We start from the raw sequence: 24,378 nt of genomic DNA, 5'->3' as shown, positions 1-24,378 counted from the left end.
CATCATCTTTGTATTTGTCGGTATAATCTTTTAAAGTTCAATACTTGTATTTACTTATTTGTAAAGATTCTCGAACTTATAGTGATTTCCCATCGAAAGCACTCTTACGTACGGACCTTAGAGTAGGAGTCGACACAGGCTCTGAACAAAGTAAAAGAAACTATGTTAACGTTTGTTTCTCTTTATTATTCTGCTGCATATTCTGTGTGTTTTACGAAACGAACGTGAAAGTCACGAGCGTTATTCACCTCCCCCCTTCTAGCGCTTTCGATCCAACAGAACACCTGGTGAACCTAGTAAGAAATATATTCACCAGGAGAAAGAAGAACTTCACCAAAAGAGACCTGTAGAAGATCGACTCCACTTCAAACTCCAGCAACAACAAGACCAACGTCACGTGCTCTGGATGCAACAATAAGGGATATTACAATAATAGCTATCCGAATCTTAAGAATAAGAAAGCCCTCAAAGCAACGTGGGATTAATCATCCGTGGATCAATCGGACAGCGACAAACCAAAACACACCAACTACCTCACACTAATGGCATATGGACCAAGATCAGAAGGTAAACCTAGTGTGCTTGTAAGATGCTTTGACTAGAACTAGGGGTATATGCTTTCTAGGGGGTAAATACCTAGGCTAAGTCTAAATTTTGAAATACTAACAAACTTGTTCAAGTAAGAGTTTTGTGAAAATGTCAGCCAGGTTTGATTTAGACTTAACATAGTTAAGTACAATATCACCATTAGCTACATGATCCCTTACAAAGTGATGTTTTACTTTTATGTGTTTTGGATTTTTAGTTAAGTTAATTGATTAAATTTAATTAGATTAAATTAATTGATTAAATTAATTAATTAATTTAATTTAATTAATTAATTAAATTAAATTAAATAATTAAATTAAATTAATTAAATTAAATTAAATTCAATTAATTGATTAAATTGGATTATTTTAATGGATTACCTAAGTTCATTTCACTCATTTTCTAAGTTATCAAGCAGGGACCCTTATGGATTTTGTGAGATGATTTAATTTTATCTTTGATTTAGGTTATCATCTAAGGATTAATTTATATTTGAGTTAGACTTAAGTTTTACAATTAGTCAATTAAATATCTATTTCACGGATTGACTTTCAAGTTGTGGTGATGCACCATGACTTCTTGGGAATGAGATTATCCACCACTTCTAGATAAAGTCTTTTAAAAAAATTGGATATTTAATTTTCTTTTGAAACCCCTAGGTCTAACTAATCAAGTGTAAATTATGTCTTGATCCTTATCTAGCATAATCTAAGCATATATAATAAGGGCAAGGGAAAAAATATCAAACAATTATATTTATTAATAAAAATAGTCTTTCTATTGGCTCCCCTGGATCATAACCTCGATAAGATCTATTAAGATAATAGATTTAATCCTTCAAGATTTAATATTGTTCAAACCCAATTTGATTAATCAAATTTACTTGGGATCCATGAACTATTTTTCTATAAAAGTTAATAATATTTTTATTTTTTTTTAAAAAATAAAAAACATAAAACATTGTTCACGGATCAAACGAAACCACAAACATATATTATTCTATTTTAATTTGAATTTAATTTTTTTAGGCCTCAAGCTTCCACCCGTTGCCATGGCGAACCAACCCAAATACGCACCCAAACTGTTGGCCACCCTCCAATAATGACGCAGCATCCTCTCTGTGGGCCCAACCGCTTCTTCCGGGACACCTTCCTGCGGTCCCACAAATTCATCTCCGACGGGGTGCGTCTTTTACGGTGCGTGTTTAGCCAACACCGATTCTTATCCCATACGATATAAAAATACCCCCAAATCCAAAAACCTATTCTCTCACTTTCCTTTTCTGCCCCTTCAACGCATTTCTTCTTCTCTTCCTCGCTCTTTCTCCGTTTCTCCATCGCTGCCCCCAAATCGCTGAGCCCGATCCAGTTCTCCAGAATCCCTACTTTTCTCCCAAGCGCTCCTCACCGCCCTAATTTCCCCCATCACCACCCGATTCCGGGAGGCAGATCTACGCGCTGCCTTCAACTCGTCCTGAGATTGGGCGGTCGAGGGGAACGATCTAGGGTTTTGTCTCCGCTGGAGTGGGGGGAACTTCGACCTACAAGTGGCCGACCTTCGAAATTTGCCGCCGATTCGACTGGAATTTAGCCGATCGATACCTTGCTGCCACCTCCCGCGTCCAGATTTTGGTTTGTTGGTGTCGGCCACTCGAGCGAAGGGGCTTTAGCTCGGCGAAGCTTGATTCGAAGCGGCGACCAGTGGAGATTGCGTCTTCCAGGAAGTGATATAGAGCTCTTCGCCATCATCTGCGAATAGTTGATTCTGCTGCGTCCACCATCCTGCCCGTACGAAGCAAGTCTTTTTGGGCTATTTTTCAGATGGATCTTGGAGATATTATTTAAAGACAGAGCCCGCCGGCCCTCCCTCTGGGAATCATTAGAAAGGAGATAAATCTACTGTATACAAGTCCATGATTTCTGTTGTTCTTGTTTAAAATCAGGCCTACTTCTTTATTCTGGCCTTTAATCAGTTTGCGGTTCATTTTTACTCCGAGAGTTTTGTTATTTTGGGAATTATTATTATTTTTTTGATATTGGACCAGAAAGAAGAATAGAGAAAAAAAAAAGTAATGGCCGTGTATTATAAGTTTAAAAGTGCCAAAGATTACGACTCAATTCCCATAGAGGGGCAATTTATATCTGTTGCCAATTTGAAAGAGAGAATTTTTGAAACCAAGCTATTTGGAAAGGGCACTGATTTCGACCTCATGATCTCTAATGCGCAGACTAATGAAGGTTGGTTCTTTTCCTGGAGTACTACTGTTGAATCTGGTTAATGAGTAGTCCGTTTTGGTAACTAGCAGTTAATAGATAAGGTGAAGCTATATCTTTTCGGTATAGGGAACATTGTCATTTAGTGACGTGGGTTGACTGTTTTCAGCCAGTTATGCTCAATTTAGTGGATATGCTTTTATTGGAATTTTCTCTGGGTTTGTGGAAGTTCAAATAATTTCTTTGGATTTTTATGAGCTTTTTGTTCCTCCATTTTTCGGTTTCAGAATATGTAGATGAAGGAGCAATGATACCCAAAAACACTTCAGTTTTAATTCGTCGAGTGCCAGGACGACCTCGGAAGCCTATTCTTACAGAAAGAGACGAGTACTCTCTTGGACCTTATTACTTTAGTGCATCATCTCAGTGTTTTCCTTAATAGTATTAATCAGCAACAATTATTTTATGATGATAATGTTGTGATGATTAGTGTTTTGAAACTTGGACTGGCTAGTTAACCATTTTCCCTGCTGGTTCTCTGTTTTTCTGGTTGAACACTGGTGATAACAATAGAAGTTTTGAACTTTCCAAGTTTGCCCGCGTTTAGATACAAGGCTTAAACTCATAATTATCCTTTCATGTCTAATTGGAAATGCTAAAAATATAATATACTAATATGCAGGCCTAAAGTTGTAGAGGACAAGGTAGAAGAGCTTCGACCAGCGAGCAGCATGCTGGTTGGGGATTCATCTACTAACAAATATGTAAGTTTATATATTTCTATGATGGACTAACAAGGTCACTGTAATATTTCTAACTCACTGAAACAGACTTTTAGGTTTTGTTTCATATGATTTTCTTGTGTTGGTTGTGGAGAGCTCAATAAAATATGTTTGGCCTCAAGGTAAAATGACTATAACATACTATTGGAATTTTGCAGCCTGATGAATATGAATGGGATGAGTTTGGAAATGATCTGTATGCCATTCCTGATGTAAACCAGTCACAAATCAGTATTCCTGTCGTCGATGTTCCTCCTGTAAACAATGTTGACGAGGAAAGCAAACTTAAGGCTTTAATTGATACACCAGCTCTTGACTGGAGTCGGTCAGTCATATTTCTTTGAAAATATTTATGTCCACTGGCTAAATCTTCTGATAGAGAATAGTAAAGTTACACTATATCCTTTGTTTAATCACAATTAGTATTCAGATTTCCCTTTCTAATTTATTTGATTTCTTTTTTTTTAGTCAAACTCAAGAATCTTATGGTTCTGGAAGAGGTCATGGAAGAGGCATTGGTGGAAGGACTATGGGTGGCCGTGGTTTTGGTAAGTTGTACTTGTTATTTCCTTTAACCTTGAGAGGTTCTTGTTGCAATATTAATGATTACTTAATTGTATCAAATTAAGATAAAGAGACTCCAAATGGTAAACTCTGAGTCTCTTCCTGATATGCATATTTTGATTTGCAACAGAGAAGCCCTTCAGTTTATCATGTTGTATCTAAATTATAGGTTTATATAGTTGATTAACATGTCCGCTGAAAATTTGTTTGTTTGGAAAAATAAAGGACGTGGTATGCTTGAACGGAAGACACCCCCAGCTGGTTATGTCTGTCATAGATGCAAAGTGCCAGGTACTATACAATTTCCTGGCTTTTGGTCTTCTTGGCAGTTAAAATCCACTTTCAAATTAAGCCAGTGACACTTGTGTGCAGGCCATTTTATCCAGCATTGCCCCACAAATGGAGACCCTAATTATGATATCAAGAGGGTGAGACCTCCAACAGGGATTCCAAAATCAATGTTGATGGCTACTCCTGATGGATCCTATGCTTTGCCAAGTGGAGCAGTTGCTGTTTTAAAGCCAAATGAGTAAGAAATTATTTGTACAGTATGTGTAGTTTGTCAAAATATATTGCATAACTCACAATAAATTTTGTTACCTAGAGCTGCATTTGAGAAAGAGATTGAGGGTTTACCGACCTCTCGTCCTGTTAGTGATCTTCCTCCTGAGCTGCGATGCCCATTATGTAAAGAGGTAATGAAAGATGCAGTGCTAACTAGCAAGTGCTGTTTCAGGAGTTTCTGTGATAAATGTGAGTCTCGTTGTTCCTGCACATTTGTTTTCTTATGTCATAATTTTTAGTTGAGATTTTTAGCTAGTCAGCATATCATCAAGTAGTTTGAGTTTATTTGTTTTTGTAATAAGGTATTAGAGACTACATTATGTCAAAGTTGATGTGCATATGTGGTGCTACTAATATATTGGCGGATGACCTCCTTCCAAATAAAACACTCAGAGAAACAATTAATCGGATATTGGAATCAACAACCAGTAGCACAGAAAATGCCGGAAGCCTGGTTCATGTCCAAGGTATGTACTATAGACAAGCTCAATTTTTGGATTCACACTAGTTTTGTTGTATCGATCACAAAATGACAAAAAAATTGCATTTGCAGATATGGAATCAGCTCTTCCAGTACAGCCAAAAATTCCGTCTCCTTCCCTTTCTGCTGCTTCAAAAGGTCAGTCTAAGCACCCTCCTATGGATCAATCTTCCCATACGAAGGATGGGGAAGTTGCTAGTGAAATCAAAACAGCAGACAATGAGTTGAATTCTTTAGACAAGCAAGCTGCTGTAACTGCAAATGTATCTGAGGCAACACCAGAATCTCTTAGCAAGGGGCAAAAGTCACCAGAAAGTGCTCCAGTGGTGACTGAGGATGTCCAGGAAAAGCAACCTGCTGGAGAACAAGGTAAAAACATTTTTCTGATCATTAATTAGTCTATCTGTTCTTTTAGATACAATGTTGTTGTAGACTAGTAATTTAAATGGTTCAAAGTTTATTATCACCATCAAGCTGTTTATTCCTAACTATTTTGATCAGTTAAATGAATTTTATCACGTGCTATACATTTGTAATATTGGTTCTTTTGTTTGAGCATAAGTTGAATAGCAGAATTGATTTTTGATTTATTTTTCTACTGGTTTTGATTTTGCAGGAAAGAAGAAAAAGAAAAAGAAAGCTCGAGTACCTGCCCCAGGTTTGTCCTATTGCAGTGATGCGGTCCCTTAATTATATATTGCTTTTACTTCAAGGGTGACAACGTGAAATGCATTGCACTTTAGGCATTAGCTAACTACTATTTTTTCAGGGGTCCAAACATCCTCAATGGTTTTCTTAACTCCATTCTTCTTCATCTAAACTGCAGTTACTGATATGCAATGGAGAGGCTACCCAGATGTTGGAGCTGAAAATTTTGGTATGCCTCTGGCAGCTTCAGGTTACAACCCTTACTGGGGAGGGGGGATGCCACTCGGAGTTGATGCCTCCTACATGGCTCCTTTTGGTGCTCCAATGCCATTCATGGGTTATCCACCTGGTCCCTTTGATGTTCCATACGGCGGAGGGATGTTTCCGCAAGATCCATTTGCAGCACAAGCTTATATGATGCCAACAGTTCCAAGGTGTGCTATTGATTGTTGAAAGTTAATATAATGGTTGCTAGCATTCTTTTGTTGTTTTAGATCTAAAATGTTTGAAGTGCTATAACTAGATATGAAGAGTGAGTTCCATTGAAATTCTGTGTCCTTGTTTGCATGTTGTTATTTACTCTCCAGTGTGTTAATTATTTTAATAATGTGGTAGTCCGAATTTGGTCTTTGTGTAGGGATCTATCTGAGTTAGGCATGGGTAGCATGGGCATGACTCAGGGGGCTCCAGGCATGAGCAGAGAAGAGATTGAGGCCAGGAAGGTTGATATAAAGCGCAAGCGAGAAATAGACCGACTCAATGAAAGGTAATTGTGCTCTGCGGTATCTATGTTTCAGTAGATACTCAGTTTGCCTTTTTTCCCTCTGTGATTAAAAAGTTTTCAGTTATTTAAGAAGGGGCAATTCTTTGTCTATTATAATACACCCAATCAGGCTGGGCAAGAGGGGATTAGACAAGTTGAACAGGCTGGAGGGATCAAATGGGTAGCTTCGACCATTGGCTGAGTGGTTGAGCGAGCCAGAGGAACCAATTAGGTCGAATGGGCTGAGCATGCCTTAGGGATTGGTTCAGTCAGGTTAGCTAGTTTTGGTCAGGTTAGCCAGTTGAGCTGGACAAGCAAGGAACGACAGGGACTGACTGATCAGGCTAGGCTGGTCAGGGCATGTGAGTTGGATGGGTTGGTTAGTTCGAACAGGATGGAAAAACTGATTTAGGCAGGCTTATTGGTCTGAATGGACAGACTAGGCTAAGTCGAGATGGGCTTTATTAACCAATCAATTGGGCTTGGTGTGTCATTCTAGTCGATTGGGTTAAGTTGATCGGATTGAACGGTGAGTCAATTGAGCCTGACAGACTTTTCGGACGATCGAGTGAGTGGAGTGTGGATGGAGTTGAGTGGGTGGGCTGGGTCAAGTTGACTCCCCATCAAAGCTTGTAGACCAATTAGTGCAACTGAGTTGGGTGAGTTGCACGGGGCAAACAGGGGTTTGGGAGACCCAATAGGGCATTCAAAATTGGAGGTAGATTTGTAGCTTGGATTAGGTAGATTATGCGAACTAGATGAGGCTGTCAAAATATTTGTTGACATATATTTTTTTTCAATTACGAATATTATTTCTATACTATTCTTTATAACATTCTCTGGAATCAAACATAAAATATTTATTTCATCAATTGAACAAATGGTTACCTTTTATATTCTGTTAATTTCTACTTCATTCCTCCAGAATAGCTATTTGACTATTTCATTCTGTGGAATAGCTACGAGAAGCTAGTTTGATATACTACATGAAAGACAGGAAAATGCCCTCTTTAGTATATATCAAACTAGCTTCTCGTAGCTATATACTGCATGCTGCAAAGCACCTTTGTTTTTTTCTTATTGCTTTTGCTACCTTTGTCATTTAATGGTCTTTTTGCTACCTTTGTCATTTAATGGTCCTCGATGAAACAGGGAGCCCAGGAGGGAGTCAAGCAGCATAAATGATGCTTCAATGAAACCAAAGCCTGTATGTTTCTTTCTGTCCATCATTGTTCGTACTCGTTTTTGGATCGATGGTTCTATTACCTTACCGTCATTAAACATAAACTATTGCAACGGCCTATCACAATACTAATAACAACCGATATACCACGTATTTATTTATTCCACTTTATGCATCCCCTCTACGAATGATGTAAACTTGTAACATCCTGGAGTTAAGATAGTGGCTGTGCCCTAGTCACTCCATTCCGAGGGTGAATACTGGTACATAGCTATTGTTTATTGTTTATTTTTCTCATGTTTCAATTTGCTCCACAATTAAGAATTTTAATAATCAATTGGCATATTCATTGAAAAGTAAATCAGTAATTAATTATTCTGATTAGTTAAAAAGTGATAAGAAATTTCCGGTTGCCTGATAGGCCTGACCGTTAGATTAAAGGCCGCGAATAAAGGTAAAATGTCTTTCGTTATGGTGCCGGCTATGGACACGGTGGACCCCACTAACTAGTGGACTAAAACCGGTGTCACTTGTAGTCGAATTCTAAATTGTTTCCTTTCTTTGTTTTTTATTGCAGAGGCCGATGCCCCTCCCGCAGCGGTCTGACCGCGACCGTTCTGAGAAGTCTGCAGGCACGGACCGGCATGGATCGGTCCGCGAGCGCGAACCTACGCGGCATTCGCCGCCTCGCCCTCGCAAGAGGAAAGTCACAGACCACGAGCAGCCTTCCGAAGCCGCCGCCGCCGCGGCCGAGGCTGCTAAGGCGGACAGGAAACAGAAGGCCAGCGTTTTCTCCCGCATCAGCTTCCCCGAGCCTGGAGAGGGAAAGAAGAGGAAGGGCTCCTCCTCGTCCGACGCGGCGCCGAGGAACGGGGTGAAGGAGATTCCGGTGAGCCACAAGTCAGGCTCCGATGGGCACCGCGATGAGGTCAAGCGAACAGGGAGGAACTCGTCAGGGAGCGCGAGGAGGGGAAGCAGGGGCCACGACTGCGAGTCTAGCGAAGAGGACTACCATTTCAAGCGGAGGCCGTCGTCGAGGAGGGAAGCAACTGCGGACGCTGAGGAAGCGGCTACCAGGCCGCCGAGGCGTTCACGTGAGCGCGAGTCTCAGGAGCGGGGCGGAAGGGATCACGGTAACGACCACGGCCATGAGCGTGCTGCCAGCAAAAGAAGAAGAGAGAGATAGTACCTGGAATGAATCGGAGTCAATGGCGCTCTCCAGTCGTCAGTCGATGTTATTACGTGATTATCGATGGATTAAGTCCACAATTTCATAAATGAGAATTCAATTATTAATACCCCTAAAAATTTTCTTTTTCTTTGCTGATGCTCATTAGTGCCGTGCCTTGGAATTTCGGTTTAGTATTGGAAAACAGCAGGTAGTTTGCTCGGCACCTCCATTTGCATTCCCGGCGCCATGCTACGAGTTGGCGCTACATGCGATCTTTTCTTCGCAACACCAGCCATTTATATCGTATTGCTATTCAAAACCTATTTTGTAAGAAAAAAAGAAAAAGTTCAAAATGCACAATATATACAATCCGCTTATATCTACATCGAGTGCACAATGAAATGCATTACAGTTACCGTACCAGTGCTTCACTGGAAACCGGCGCCGCACCTCTCGTTCCTCACCTCTTCCGGCATTCGCCATCTTTTGTTCCTCCCCTGCCTCCCCCGTCGTCTTCAGGCACTTCAATTTCCTCTTCGATCCCGACGCGACAACGACGATGCTTCCGCTGTCCTGTTCAATTTCCTGCGACGGCCTCCACGACGGCGGGGGCGGCTGGGATCAACAGGGCACTGGGCACAGAAAATAGATTAGTGGAAGAAATAGTAGAATTGTCTCGCTTCACCAACAATGTTTAAAAATAATGAATAAAATAAAAAATTATAATTTTTAAACTAAATTGATATTCCCCCAATCTTTTTTTTTTAGTTTTTTTGGATGAAGATAAATGCTTTACACAATCAAAACGCAATCTTTTTTAGTGATTTGATACGTCATCGATGACGAAAACCAGACTATTTTTTCCTCCCAGGTAATAATTATTTTTTTCACGATGATTAATTTCAGTCCATCGAATATTTAAATATTTATATAATATTAAGATCACCAGTGAAAAAAATAAAAATATATATTTAATTCTGAAATTTAAGATATAGTGAAATATTTAATATATGGACTCATAAATATTTAATTTATGAGATATTTAGACAGTAAAATATTCGAAATAACAAATATTCGAAAGAAATATTTTGTTTATTATGGATGCTCGATGGATTTCTCCGATAGTACGTGTACGTCAAGAATTGATCGTCTATGCTACCAAGACTATTATTATTTTTTAACCAACTAGAGATCCGTGGGGATAAGTTTGTCGTACTCACTAACCAATCACTCGGTTGTTTATTGGCAATCTTGTGGGGTCTCGTAGCGGAGGCTAATTTTGTTTCCGGTAATTCTTGGGTTTATTTAAAAGAGTAGTTTTGTTAACCTGTCCTGTATGCTATCATTCCCAAAAAAGGTTAAATAATAACAGATGGAGTAGTTAGTATCCATAGAAACCATTCTTAAAATCCAGCGGGGACTGGAGGGCGATCGCTAGCAAAGGCGAGTTGTGGATCTGAGATTTTTCTCGGAAAGGAGGAATTTCGATCTCGTTTTTCTTCATTGGAACCACGGTAATCCTGAATGTTCATTTCCTGTTCTTTGTTTTTCAGTATGATTTGGTTGCTTTTGTAACTCTGCTTCCGGCTGTGAATCTGACTGTTTATTTGATTGATACTGAGATTATTACTTGTCATGATACAATCTTCATCTTGTTGTTTGTTATGGACTCGAAATACGAGGTTTTTGTGTGATTTTACGGCGATCTAGGGTTGTTGTTTCGTTCGCCAAAACCTTGATTGGGGTTTTGGCGATGGTAATCGATCCCTTGACGTAAAATTACCTTTTGGATAATTTACCACTCACAAAACAATACTTAAAACGCTTACATGACTTTGATATTTACCAAAGAGCATCAATGTTTTCTAAAGTACCCTTCACCAATTGCACCTATTGGGGTAAAAAAAAGACTCTGGGGAGCTCACAGCCATTCAACCGTGCATTTGTGGCTGTGAAATTGAGGCCGGATGGATGCAAGATCACTGCAGTCGGGCTGGCCGCAGGCTTGTGGCTGCGAATGCTCATGGTTTGCCTGTGAAATCATGATGGCCGCAAGCTCTCCTGTTTTTTTTTTTGGCCATAGGGAAGAGCAGAGAAGATGAAATCGTGGCTAGGCAGCCTGGTCGCGAAATTGTGGTCGTGCAAGCTCTCTAGAGTCAGGTGACCTTGAAATCGCACCCAGCCAGGAGTGAATGCTTGTGATCTGGCCATGAAATCATGACCACTGCGAATAGCCCTGAAATCACAATAAGAGTGTTTTGGAAAACAAGTGTGCTCCCTAGTAAATATTAAAGTTAGATACACATTTTGAGTTCTTTTTTAATTGAGTGCTTAATATGGTAAATTGACATTACTTTTTCTTTCCGGGATTGAAAATTTATGACATGATGAATTTGACTTTTTGGAACAAAGATATGAAGTCTTTTTTCCAACTAATGACAGAAATATGCTAACTTTTGTTGGGAACTTTGCAGCTAAGCTAAAAATGGGTGAATCCAGTGCAGAAATAGCAAAGGATGTAACTGAAGTACATTCTTCTCTTTTTTCTCACGTTTTTTTTTTCCTGACAGAAAAACGTTAAGTACTAACAGCCTTGCTTGTCTCTATGCCATCTAAATTTTCAGTTGATTGGAAAGACCCCACTGGTGTATCTCAATAAGGTAGTAAATGGCTGTAGAGCCCGGATTGCTGCAAAGCTTGAGATGATGGAACCTTGCTCCAGCGTGAAGGACAGGTATTTTTTTTTTATGTTCATGGCACGTGGTTTCCTTCCACCTGAAACTTCAATTCACTTTAGAATTCTTAGTGACTCCAATTAACGAGACAATAATTTTCCTGGCAGGATTGGATACAGCATGATTGCTGATGCGGAGGAGAAGGGTCTTATCACACCAGGACTGGTAAATCTGTTCTTCAATTGTTTATTTTTGTCTAAAAGAATTCAAGGTAAATCTTTATTCCCCCCTGAAAACTGACCAGAATTATTTCTTATTTTGAAGAAAATAACTTAACGCTGTCACTCCTCACTAGCAGCTTAAAATTTACAGCAATTGTCCATGCAAACTAAGTTTAGTTGCTTTAATAAATCCATATTTAGTGATCCTTCCAAAATATATATCTGTAAGAATCCTAAAAGAAGTCTGAGCTTTAGTAAGGCATGCTATGGTGCTAAAAAGAACTTTTGTTGGTAACCAATCGTGTAAACAATGAATTGCTTCTTTTTTGGTTATCCTATTAAGTCTCTGAATTTTTTAATTAAATAAGCATTTGAAAAATTTTCCTCTTTGTGAAGAGTGTCCTGATTGAACCAACTAGCGGCAACACTGGTATTGGACTGGCTTTCATGGCTGCTGCCAAGGGTTACAAGCTTATCCTTACAATGCCAGCCTCAATGAGTCTTGAGCGAAGGATCATTCTTAAAGCTTTTGGTGCCGAATTGATTCTCACTGATCCAGTTTTGGGTATGAACGGTGCTATCCAAAAGGCTGAAGAGCTTGCTGCAAAGACACCTAATTCGTATATTCTTCAGCAGTTTGATAATCCTGCTAACCCTAAGGTATATATTGGCGATACTGTTTATGAAACTCTTTGCCTACTAAAATGGCTAAAAATTTTGTTTGGCTTATACGTGTAGATTCATTATGAGACAACTGGACCAGAGATCTGGAAAGGAACGGGTGGAAAGGTCGATATTTTGGTTTCTGGTATTGGAACAGGAGGCACAATAACTGGAACAGGAAGGTACCTTAAGGAGCAAAATCCCAACATTAAGGTAGTACAACTGAAAAATGACTGTCTAATGTTATCAGTTTCAGCTTCTACACTTCTTGCACAAATTTCTTTTCCCTCATTTGCATGGTTTATCTGCTCATGTTTTATTCTTTTCTATGTGTAGCTTTGTGGTGTGGAACCAACTGAAAGTGCTGTGTTATCTGGAGGAAAACCTGGTGAGTTAAAACTTAATCAGGTGTTTTCCTTTCTGTCCTGACTTTTTTCTTTTCAGTATTTGAAATTGGTGACCATAGCTTGCTCAAAAAATGTGTAGCTTTTATATGCTAATTAGTCCTCCCATCCTTTGTTACACATGAAGTGTCAAACATAAGTAGCTTTATATGCCCATGCTGATGAACTTAAAAATAATAAAAGCTTGAATTTTGTCTTGGTCGATAAGTATACTCTTTGAATTGCCCATACTGCTTTGATGCATCTGGAGCAGCTGGAGATGATTTTGTTTTTTCATTCGGTATGTTGCAATGTTCAACCAAGAATCTCTTTCCTATGCTTCGATAGACTTTGAAAGAGTGGGCACTTGACATCTTAATCTTTCATTGCATTTTAACAATGTTCCCTTAAAAAGTAATTAGTTGGGTGATTCTCTAGAATTTGGTGAATAGCCTGTATTCCTTTTCTTTTCACAAAGTTTGTTCTTATTAATGATCCAGTTCACGAGAACATGCTAGGCATTTCCATTTCAAGGGAAACAAGAAACAAATTTTATATTATTCTGTAATTCTCACTAGGTTAAGTGATTGAATTTGGCCTGCTTCTGTCATTGACTCTTTTGCTTGTTTGACCAATTTGATTTTTTTGAAAACAATAATTTCAGGTCCTCATAAAATCCAAGGGATCGGAGCTGGTTTTGTCCCTGGCGTTTTAGATGTCAATCTCGTTAATGAAGTTATTCAAGTAAGTTTGAGAAACTAGGTCTTATAGCTTCCTGGTGATTCAAGTGTTTTCGTCATCATTGACAAGCCATACTAATCTTGTTGAAGTTTTGCACTGAACAGTGGTCGTGATGTTAAAATGATTAGACCTTCAGGCTCAATGACAAATCTTTATGTTTCCAATTGCCATCTGCCTTTTATCACTTCTTTTGAGATCCCACCGATTATTTTTTTTACGTTGCAAAAGAACAACAGTGCATTATGCTACAAGCAAATTTACAAACAAATTTGATTTTCTATTTTACACACTGATGACCAGGTCTCAAGTGATGAATCCGTTGAAATGGCGAAGCTTCTTGCACTCAAAGAAGGGCTGCTGGTGAGTGTCATTTCCCAAACTTCATACAAGATTCAAGTTCTTCCTCAACTCTACTCTAATAAAAATCTATCAGGACTCTTTTTGTGCTGATGCAAGTACAATATATATTGCAGGTAGGCATATCATCTGGTGCAGCTGCAGCTGCAGCCATTAAAATTGCACAGAGGCCAGAAAATGAAGGAAAACTCATCGTTGTATGCCCCATTTTACTGGCATTCTTCTCTATATAACGTATATGTTTGAAATATAAAATAATCAAGCGATTCTTAGATAATAACTATTTATCTGAAAAAACCACTATGGCATACCATTTCATCTTTGCATACTCATCTCAGCCATATCTTCCCTGACCAATCAATATTGGATTGGTATACTTGATTACTATCTAGCTGAAGTCCTCCATTTTAAGTAGCAATCATCCACGTTTGCACTCATCGTTGCTGACACTATGTTTACTGGAATGAATTGAAAAGAAATTGAGTAATAAAGAGAGATAGGGAAGAACTTAATAAATGTTTATAATTTTCTTTGTATTTTCTGAAGATGCAAAGCGAAGGAAATTTTTTTTCCATCCTTTCGTTTTAATTGCTCTTTGTGTATTCTTTGCTGCAGGTCGTCTTTCCCAGTTTTGGTGAACGCTATCTTTCGTCTGTGCTCTACCAGTCAATTAAGAAGGAAGCCGAGAACATGGTTTTTGAGCCATGAAGGTTTTTTGTGTGCTAAGAATCCCCATCAAAGCAATGTGATGAAAGCAGTTGTCAGGGCTCTACCCTACTGCAATTCGTGGCAAAATAAACTCTACCTCGTTGTTAGCGTGGTGGAATAAGGTTGAATTTATGATCAACAGTTTTTGAATTGAATTTAGGCAATTTACAATAAATATGGAGTCGCTGTATGGTAGTGTAATTTTCAAGTTTAAATTTACTGGAGTTGTTTTAGTTTCATGGTTTTTCTTTTTCATTTGAATTTGCTTCAGTTAAGTAGTTTTTTTTTACAACATTTAGCCAATATTTATATTGCATTTATACCTATTATTTTTAATATCTTCTAATTTTAAACTCTAAATTATATTTCAACATATTAGGATGAAATACTATAGATTATTTATTTAATTAAAGTTCAAACTTGCTAATGAATAAATTTGATAGGATAACAAATACACTTGAGGATTGTTGAAAAATGGAATACTAAAATTTGACATGATCTTAAAAAACCTTAGATGATGGCTTATATTTTATGAAAATACAAGGTGTTAGATTTGAAACAAAATACAAGTTTGAGCCCTTTCATGAATGTGAAAAAATTCAATAAAAATCACTATAAAAAACACTTTATAATTTTTTAAGAGTGAAATTTCTAAGTATTGCAGTTAATGTATTGAACTAGATTTAATAAAAAAAATCAATTTAAAATGCCATAATAAAATAAAATAAAAATAAGTTGAAATGCCATAATCGTAAAGCTGTTGTTTCTTTTTCTCGGGTGCAACGTAATACAGTACCATCTGTGGTGCCAATTTTAATTATGGCGTATTAGGTTTTTTTTTTCCTTGTGGGATAAATTTGGGATGTGAATTAGTCCAATATTTAATAATCGATCGGAAATTTTTATAAGACTGGACTAGTCATCCCTTAATTTGCCTAAAGAATTGGATATATGGTGCTAGTTAAAAATAAAATTAAAATCGTTTAATTAATTTTTTTAATAATCTAGATATTCAGTTCTTTAAATTAATTAATTCTAAAGATGATCATTTAGTTATATAATTTTTTTTTATTGGTCATCCAAATAAATTACTCATGGAGCTCTATTCAAAAAGTTAACATTTTTAAATTTATCATGTCATTGGAATAAAATTTTTAAATATTAGATATCTAATTAATAATTTGAAAAAATCAAACCATTGCACCCTAATCTCAGGGCATACAACTGGCCATACAACTGTTGTTTCTTGTTGCAGCGTTGGAATAAACTTATTAATTGAATTTTCTTTCCAATTATTTTAATGAACTTCCATATTTTATAATAAAATAAAATGTAAAATTGTATTGTATACAGCTATTGACAAAGAAGCGTGCATCTTTTATGTTTAAAGAAGGCACTAATCATGCCCTTTCCTCACGTTACTACTACTCAAGTCTTCAAAACTATGGCAAAATGTAATTTATAAATTTTCATGGGGAAAAAAATAAAAATAGTTCCTTCTTTTTTTCGTTTTTCAAACAAACTGAGGAGAAAATAAATAAAGAGAATATTTAACGCAGTTGTCTTCCGCTGTAAGAATCCAGAACACTTCTTCGTGTTGGAGCCACGACAGGGGATTTAACCGCTGAATCCAGGCAAAAAAAAAAAAAAAAACTATTACGTTCATTAATCTGTTCTAAATCCAATGAAATAAATTATGAGTGACTATTAATTTTTAAAATAATGACTGACGCATAGAAAAGATATTTATTTTGATTATCAAGATCAGAATTTCAGATCTTATGACATGTTGACAACATATCATATGTTACGTGCTAATTATTGGAACAACCCGAGAAAACTTAACCGCCGAATCTAGACACATGGCAAAATATCCAAAGCCACGAGTGTCGGCCACGTCAACTGCTGACATGGCGCTGCTGACGAACACAGGTCGTCTCCCTCCACATAGTTCCTCCCCACCACCTTCATTTCCTCTCCCGGCCTTTATCTCTCTGCTTCTGATCAATCTCCTTCCCCTTCCTTCTCCCGCCATCGCCGTTCTCGATTGCAATAACCGAAAGGCGATTCGGAGCAGAAGCAAGGAGCAATGGTGAGTTAGTAGACGCTGCTTTGATGTGATCGAATACTAATTAATCAGTAACTTGATGCCGCATTCTCCGGCGAACAGGGGACGCCGGTGAACATCATCGTCGGGTCGCACGTGTGGGTGGAGGATCCTGAGGCGGCTTGGATCGACGGTCAGGTCACCGCCGTCAATGGCGACGACGCCACCATACTCAACTCCGACGGCAAGACCGTATGTCGTTAATTTTTATTTCATAAACTGTTTTTCTTCCGTTCTTTTCACTATCAATGGAGAACCCGCGCAGGTCGTGGCTAAACTGCCGAGTATACATCCCAAAGACACAGAAGCTCCGGCGGCCGGAATCGAGGACATGACTAGATTAGCCTATCTTCATGAGCCAGGAGTTCTTCAGAATCTTACCACTCGCTTCGGGCTGAATGAGATTTATGTACACATATATCGTCTCTTTACATCTCTAAATCCACCTGAATTAAGAGGAAGAGTGATTGTTGAATGAATTCGATTGATTGCAACAGACTTACACAGGAAATATATTGATCGCTGTAAATCCCTTTCAAAGGCTTCCAAATTTGTACGATGCTCACATGATGGAGCAGTACAAGGGCGCCGCCATGGGCGAGCTAAGTCCACATCTCTTTGCAATAGCAGATGCTTGCTACAGGTAAAGTTGAATAAACCACAAGATCTTGATGATGAACAAGAGTGTGCTAATATCGAATTCGGGTGTATCAGGGCGATTACAAACGACCATGGGAGCCAGTCGATCTTGGTGAGTGGTGAGAGCGGCGCGGGTAAAACTGAGACGACTAAGATGCTCATGAGATATCTAGCTTACATGGGAGGGCGACCGGGTTCGGCGGGCAGATCGGTAGAGCAACAAGTCTTGGAGGTACAAGATGCATACACAATACAGAAATTGGATGAGTTTTGATGAACATGATGCCCAATTGTGCAGTCTAATCCCGTACTCGAAGCATTTGGGAATGCCAAAACAGTGAAGAACAACAACTCCAGCCGGTTCGGCAAGTTTGTGGAGATCCAATTTGACAAGCATGGCAAGATCTCAGGAGCTGCAGTTCGCACGTATCTTCTCGAACGATCGCGAGTGTGTCAAGTATCAGATCCAGAGAGAAACTACCATTGTTTTTACATGCTTTGTGCTGCACCACCAGAGGTGCGTAGCTTTATCCTTCTCAAATTCTTCTTCTTCTTCTTCCTGGGAATAGACACTATTTATTCCTGTTTTCAGGATGCGAAGAAGTTTAAGGTGACTGATCCAAGAACATTTCATTACTTAAACCAAACAAAGTGTTATGAAGTGCCGACCATGGACGATGCCAAAGAATATCTAGAGACCAGAAAGGCCATGGACATTGTCGGAATCAATGAGGAAGAGCAGGAAGCAATATTTAGTGTGGTAGCTGCAATTCTTCATCTGGGAAATATAAGTTTTGAGAAAGGGAACGAAACTGATTCCTCCAAGTTAAAAGATGAGCAATCTGCCTACCATCTTAAAACAGCTGCAGAGCTGCTAATGTGAGACATACAAAATTTGCGTCATTTTGATCTACGGTAAAATTGTTGCCGTATGACTTAATTGTTACGGATTCAAGTCACAAATGGCAGAAATTTCATGCATTGAGCTGAGCTTTTATCGCTTTGATTTCTAGTCTACATGCTAAATATAATGGTCTTTTCAGGGCAGACGAAAAAGCACTTGAAAATTCTCTTATGAAGCGTGTGATTGCAACACCTGATGGCAAAATCACAAAGCCTCTTGATCCACAGTCTGCTGCACTAAGCCGTGATGCCTTGGCTAAAACAGTATACTCAAGATTATTTGACTGGTAAGAACATTATATTAATCAATGTCTACATGCTTGATTTCAATTAATTTGTGAAAATGATAACAATCAGTGTGTACCTGAACTGTAGACTACTCGAATCTATAAAAAAAAAAACATTTTCACAATACCATGGCAGGTTAGTGAACAAGATCAACAGCTCAATTGGACAGGATCCAAATGCAAAATACATTATTGGAGTGCTTGATATATATGGTTTTGAGAGCTTCAAGATAAACAGGTAGCCTATAAAATTTATTCTGAAATTTTATTGTAACACTAATTCCAATGACAAATCTAACTAATCTTGCAGTTTTGAGCAATTGTGTATCAACTTAACTAATGAGAAACTGCAACAACATTTCAATCAAGTATGTATAAATCGAACGCCATATCTTATGATGCTTTCACTACTGAGAGGGCATTTAGTAATGCTAATGTGGAAAATACAGCATGTATTCAAAATGGAGCAGGAAGAGTACACAAGTGAAGAAATCAACTGGAGTTATGTAGAGTTCGTAGATAATCAAGATGTTCTGGATCTCATCGAAAAGGTGAAAATGAGCACAACATCTTATGAATTATCATAGGTGAAAAAAAAGATTGTACATGAATTCTTACTCTTTGGATGCAGAAACCTGGGGGAATAATTGCACTACTAGATGAAGCATGGTAAATCTTTTCCCTTTGTTGCAGCATTTTATGGTAAATCTTATTAAGATGGCATCGATCCAACTAAATGTTATTGCAGCATGTTTCCAAAGTCGACACACGAAACTTTTGCTCAAAAGCTGTACCAAACATTCAAGAATCACAAGCGTTTTAGCAAGCCAAAACTCGCTCGAACTGCCTTTACAGTCAACCATTATGCCGGAGATGTAAGGAACAAGATGAGACTAGTGAGACATCTAGTGTATATGAAACTGATTCAGTAGACATTATTAACAGGTCACTTACCAAGCCGAGTTATTCCTCGATAAAAACAAAGATTTAGTTGTTGCAGAACATCAAGCCCTATTAGATGCATCAAAGTGTCCTTTTGTAGCAAATCTATTTCCTCCAGTAAGTGAGGAAAGTTCAAAACAATCAAAGGCCACATCCATAGGTACTCGGTTTAAGGTACGAAAGGGCACTATCCTATAACTTCTCTTCTTCAATTTTGTTTCTGATGGTTATTTGGGTGAAACTTGCAGCAACAACTCCAATCACTTATGGAAACTTTAAACACCACAGAACCGCATTACATCAGATGTGTGAAGCCCAATTCACTCTTAAAACCAGGCATCATTGAAAATTTCAATGTCCTAGGTCAATTGAGATGCGGGGTCAGTATAACACTGAAATAATCTCATAGTTGAATTGCTATGCATGCCAGTCTCACTTCCTCTCCTCCTAAGATAGGGTGTGCTAGAGGCAATCAGGATAAGTTGTGCTGGCTACCCAACAAAGCGAACTTTCGCAGAATTTGTGGATCGTTTTGCAATTCTTGCAAAAGATACTGGTGACTGGTAATAAAATTCTCCATGAGGAACTGAAAATTATCTTTCTTAAGATTGCATGTAATCATAGGTGTCCAGACTGGATTAAATGATGCAGATCCTAACAAATCTTGCAGTTCAGATGAAAAAGCAGTATGTGCAGCTATATGTGAAAAAATGGGCTTGAAAGGCTATCAGGTGAATTCAGTGAAACATATGAGACAGAGTCAATCTTGATACATGATTTATGTAATCTAAAAAAAATTAGCCTCGTATTTTGCTTTCAGATAGGTAAAACAAAAGTGTTCCTCAGAGCCGGTCAGATGGCTGAGCTAGATACCCGCCGCATGGAAGTTTTGTTTAACACTACAAAAATTATCCAGAGGAAAATACGTACATACCTTACTCGGAAGGAATTCTTAATTCTGCGTCAAGCCTCAATTCAGCTGCAAAAGCATTGGAGAGGTTCCTTTCTAAGGCTGATTTAACAGGATAACAAAATATTTCTACAGATCCTCGACATATGTTTCTATTGCCTGTTGCAGCATGTCTTGCGCGGAAGCTATATGAAAGCTTGAGGAGAGAAGCTGCTGCCATTCACATTCAGAAAAATGCATGTTCTTATGCTGTGAGAAAATATTACACAAAACTGCGGGCAAATGCAATAGTCATCCAAACAGGACTAAGAGCAATGGCGGCAAATGTTGAATATAGGCAAAGAAGGAGAAACAAGGCTGCTATTATCATACAAGTATGCAGTCTTTTACTACAGAGAGTAGCTGTTGATATATGTTGGAAGTCTAAGATAAAATTTGCTTTGACGTATAGACCCAATGGCGCCTATGTCAAGCTCATTCATCTTACAAACAAGTTAAGAAGGCGGCCTTGATACTTCAATGCCTGTGGAGAGGTCATATAGGAAGAAAAGAACTTCGGAAGTTAAAAATGGTAAGCTGCTCTTAGATATCCAATAGGCACTTTTTCTTGACATGTCTCAATGATTATGACTAGCAGTATCGTGTTTACGCTACTGGATTTTGGTATTGAGACAACACGATGTATATTATAGGCTGCAAGAGAAACAGGTGCACTTAAAGAAGCAAAGGACAAGCTTGAAAAGAAGGTTGAAGAACTCACGTGGAGATTAAATGTTGAAAAGCAAATGAGGGTATGCTATCACCTTAAAAGTAGGGTTAATGAGTATATTTCTTGCAATCTAACTTTTAGGTAGTGTTTTGTAGTCTGAAATAGAAGATGTCAAACGGAAAGAAATCGCAAAGTTAGAAACTGCATTACAAGAAATGCAAGAAAAACTTGATGCAGCCCATGAAGCAATCAAGAAAGAAAAAGAAGCTTCTAGGATCATAATTGAACAAGCAGCACCAGTTGTTCGAGAGGTCCCAGTGGTGGACAACACAAAGCTAGATTTGTTGAGAAGCTACAATAATCAGCTAGAGGTAAATAATTTAAATTATTCTACCAAATACTAGGAAAAACATATCCAATAACATCTGCAAGGATGACTTTGAATTTTCAACAAGAAAGGACAAATCTTTAGTGATCCAAATTGAAGGATGTGGTACGTCTAAAACTAAACACAGGAAACATGATTTAACTTTAATAAAATGTCTTGACTATTATCAGGCTGAGTTAAGTATATTTAAGTCCAAATCTGAGGAATTTGAGGGAAAATACAATGAGGCCCAACAACGGATAGAACAATTACTAAAGGTCACAGAAGAGTCCAGCTCAAAGATCGCCCAAATGCAGGAGAAGATAGAGAGGTAATATACATGAATATGGCCTTCTTTTTCTACATTGGTAAGATGTAGAACCTACAGGCACAAAGAAAGTTTGTTTTGGCGGTCCAACTTTATATATATTCAACCATGCAGACTTGAAACAAATTTGTCTAGCCTAGAATCTGAGAATAAGATTCTTCGACAACAAGCTTTAGTTGCTTCATCAGATGAAGATCTATCAGCAGTAATCAAAAGGTGTCATCTCTTGAAGAATAGTGCAAGTCTCAAATTAAGAATTTCATACTTTTTTTCTCTAAAAGTTTTCCAGTGAACTTAATGTATTTGCTGGAATTGTTCTCTAGTCGTGAAAGCAAAATCAGCATATTGGAGTCAGAGAATCAGTTGCATGACAATCAGCCTGCTCCAATTTATCAACCAAATGCTAATTTCAAAACTATTGAACCGCAAGTAATCAAGGTACACAACCTAGCAATACAATGAATTATTAAAAGAAGAAAATAAATAAGTGATGCTTTTATGATGCAAAGGAATACATATCTTCCAAATTGGAACTATTCCAGTAGCACTGTTTTCAATTAACAAAAGCTCAATTTGCAGCAACCAGCAGCAGTATCACAGGCACCAGATCCAGAAGCACTAGTTCCAGATGCACCAGCTCTAAGTAAACAGGAGTCTCTAACTGATCAACAACAAGTATGTACAAGAATCTTAATATGAATGGCAATGCTAATGAGCTTGCATTGATTTATCATATTTTACATTATTCAGTGTTTTTTTAGAGGAAACAGCATTAGAGTATAGGTTCCAACAATGTGTCAGATACCATGGCATAAAACCAGGGTAAATGCTGACACAAGAATGATTTTAATGTGTAACATTCTATCTCAATCACATGAAACTGCTAGCAGCATGAAACACCTACCTCCCAATCAATTTATCTAATGTATTCACAGAGAATGGGTTGTTTGATATTTCCAGTTATCAGTTAGATTCACATGCTAAATTACTTTATGCTTGCAGGAAAATTATGATGCACTTATCCAGTGTCTTACAGAATACAAGAGATTTGAGAACAAGAGACCTGCTGCAGCATTTATCGTCTTTAAGTCACTACTCCAATGGCACTCATTTGAAGCAGAGAAGACAAACATATTTGACCGGATCATACAAACAATCAAATCATCTATTAAGGTAGTGAGACTACTTGCTGGATATGAGACCTACAAAAAGTTTTTCCTTGCAAAATATTTCATTGTGGGATATGGAACCCTTAAAAAGTTTTCATCATGTACAGAACCAGGAGAATGTTGGTGAACTTGCATATTGGCTTTCAACAACAACTAGCCTTCTACTTCTTTTGCAAAAGACCCTTAAAGCAAGTCACACATCAATTACAGGATTGTACAGAAGTCGAGCAACAACAACCACCTTATTTAGCAGAATGGCACGAGTAAGAAACTTGTTCCACCAGATAAATGTTTTTCAAGGGTAAATGTAGTATAGAACTGGAAGTCTAAATTTTTGGTGATTGCTGGTGTTATTATACGGGAACAAAATAACCTGATTTTTTTTTCATTCACCATAACTGCTCTTGATAACCATGGAAATCATGCCTATTATTTTTTAAACTTGAGGCTAAAGTCTAATCAAGGAAATCATTTATAGGCAGAATAATCTTTTCTCTTCTTGATTTCTCATTCATATTCATCTATATGATATTGGCAAACTGTAACTTCAGAGCACACGCTTTTCTTCAGCTGGAATGGGAATTTCAAATGGGTACACTGGAATCATAAGCAAGTCTAGTCACCAAAGAAGGATTGAAGCAAAGTATCCAGCATTACGTTTTAAGCAACAATTAACAGCTTACGTCGAGAAGATCTATGGGATTATCCGTGACAGTCTAAAGAAAGAGATTGCTCCATTCTTAGCAATGTGCATACAGGTCTTTCTCCAAGAGATGTTTAACTGTGTGTGATTATAGTGAATAATACCTAGTATTTAGTATCAACTAAAGTGACTAAAACATTATCTACAGGCACCCAGATCTTCCAGAGCTAGATCAATCAGGGGATCTGCAAAGAGCACTAATTCCAATTTGATAGTGAAACAAGCATCAAGTGCGCACTGGCAAGACATTATTAAGATTTTGGATCATACACTATCTATACTCGATGAAAATTATGTAAGATATATTGGTTCTTCTTTCATCAGTTCATCCGAAGAATTAGCATAGATACATAGTTTTTTTTTTCAAAGAAAAAGAGACCAGAGACTACAAAAATTGAATTTATGTAAAAATTAGAGCTGATAAAGGTCTGTTTCAATATTTGCATTATTCCCATAACATAAAATTCTCAATGTGCTGTTACAGGTGCCTAAAATAATAATACGCAAGTCCTTCAGCCAAGTATTTGCATTTATCAATGTACAATTATTTAATAGGTACCATCTTCTGTAGTTGTATTGCACTCCACATCTTCTGCAGTATATGCAGTT

The 24,378-nt window shown here is 37.9% G+C and overlaps 3 protein-coding genes across 3 annotated transcripts; all 3 read left to right on the top strand.

Annotated features, from left to right (window-relative positions):
* Positions 1-1,841: 1,841 nt before the first annotated feature.
* Positions 1,842-9,113, top strand: LOC122032749 (E3 ubiquitin ligase PQT3-like). The gene is made up of 15 exons (XM_042592062.1): positions 1,842-2,825; positions 3,089-3,188; positions 3,484-3,565; positions 3,742-3,908; positions 4,052-4,131; positions 4,373-4,438; positions 4,520-4,676; positions 4,752-4,900; positions 5,014-5,178; positions 5,265-5,561; positions 5,809-5,850; positions 6,019-6,274; positions 6,478-6,606; positions 7,756-7,810; positions 8,364-9,113. The coding sequence occupies exons 1-15, from the start codon at positions 2,660-2,662 to the stop codon at positions 8,970-8,972; spliced, it is 2,520 nt and encodes an 839-aa protein (XP_042447996.1). The 5' UTR covers positions 1,842-2,659; the 3' UTR covers positions 8,973-9,113.
* A 1,203-nt stretch (positions 9,114-10,316) lies between these two features.
* LOC122032752 (cysteine synthase) lies at positions 10,317-14,944 on the top strand. The gene is made up of 11 exons (XM_042592065.1): positions 10,317-10,471; positions 11,432-11,484; positions 11,582-11,691; positions 11,800-11,857; positions 12,250-12,513; positions 12,592-12,729; positions 12,853-12,904; positions 13,564-13,643; positions 13,941-14,000; positions 14,114-14,194; positions 14,613-14,944. The coding sequence occupies exons 2-11, from the start codon at positions 11,443-11,445 to the stop codon at positions 14,703-14,705; spliced, it is 978 nt and encodes a 325-aa protein (XP_042447999.1). The 5' UTR covers positions 10,317-10,471; positions 11,432-11,442; the 3' UTR covers positions 14,706-14,944.
* Positions 14,945-19,102: 4,158 nt separating this feature from the next.
* On the top strand, positions 19,103-24,367 carry LOC122031630 (myosin-12-like). The gene is made up of 18 exons (XM_042590721.1): positions 19,103-19,192; positions 19,273-19,310; positions 19,390-19,516; positions 19,587-19,757; positions 19,832-19,963; positions 20,040-20,146; positions 20,254-20,314; positions 20,404-20,509; positions 20,629-20,867; positions 21,186-21,284; positions 21,358-21,573; positions 21,761-21,900; positions 22,012-22,113; positions 22,221-22,326; positions 22,477-22,572; positions 22,900-23,070; positions 23,618-23,824; positions 23,918-24,367. The coding sequence occupies exons 1-18, from the start codon at positions 19,103-19,105 to the stop codon at positions 24,113-24,115; spliced, it is 2,406 nt and encodes an 801-aa protein (XP_042446655.1). The 3' UTR covers positions 24,116-24,367.
* Positions 24,368-24,378: the final 11 nt, after the last annotated feature.

The sequence above is a fragment of the Zingiber officinale genome, chromosome 11A (genome assembly GCF_018446385.1).
Source record: "Zingiber officinale cultivar Zhangliang chromosome 11A, Zo_v1.1, whole genome shotgun sequence".
Classification (NCBI taxonomy): domain Eukaryota; kingdom Viridiplantae; phylum Streptophyta; class Magnoliopsida; order Zingiberales; family Zingiberaceae; genus Zingiber; species Zingiber officinale.
The sequence above is the reverse complement of the archived record's forward strand: the minus strand, read 5'-3'. Positions and strand labels throughout refer to the sequence as shown.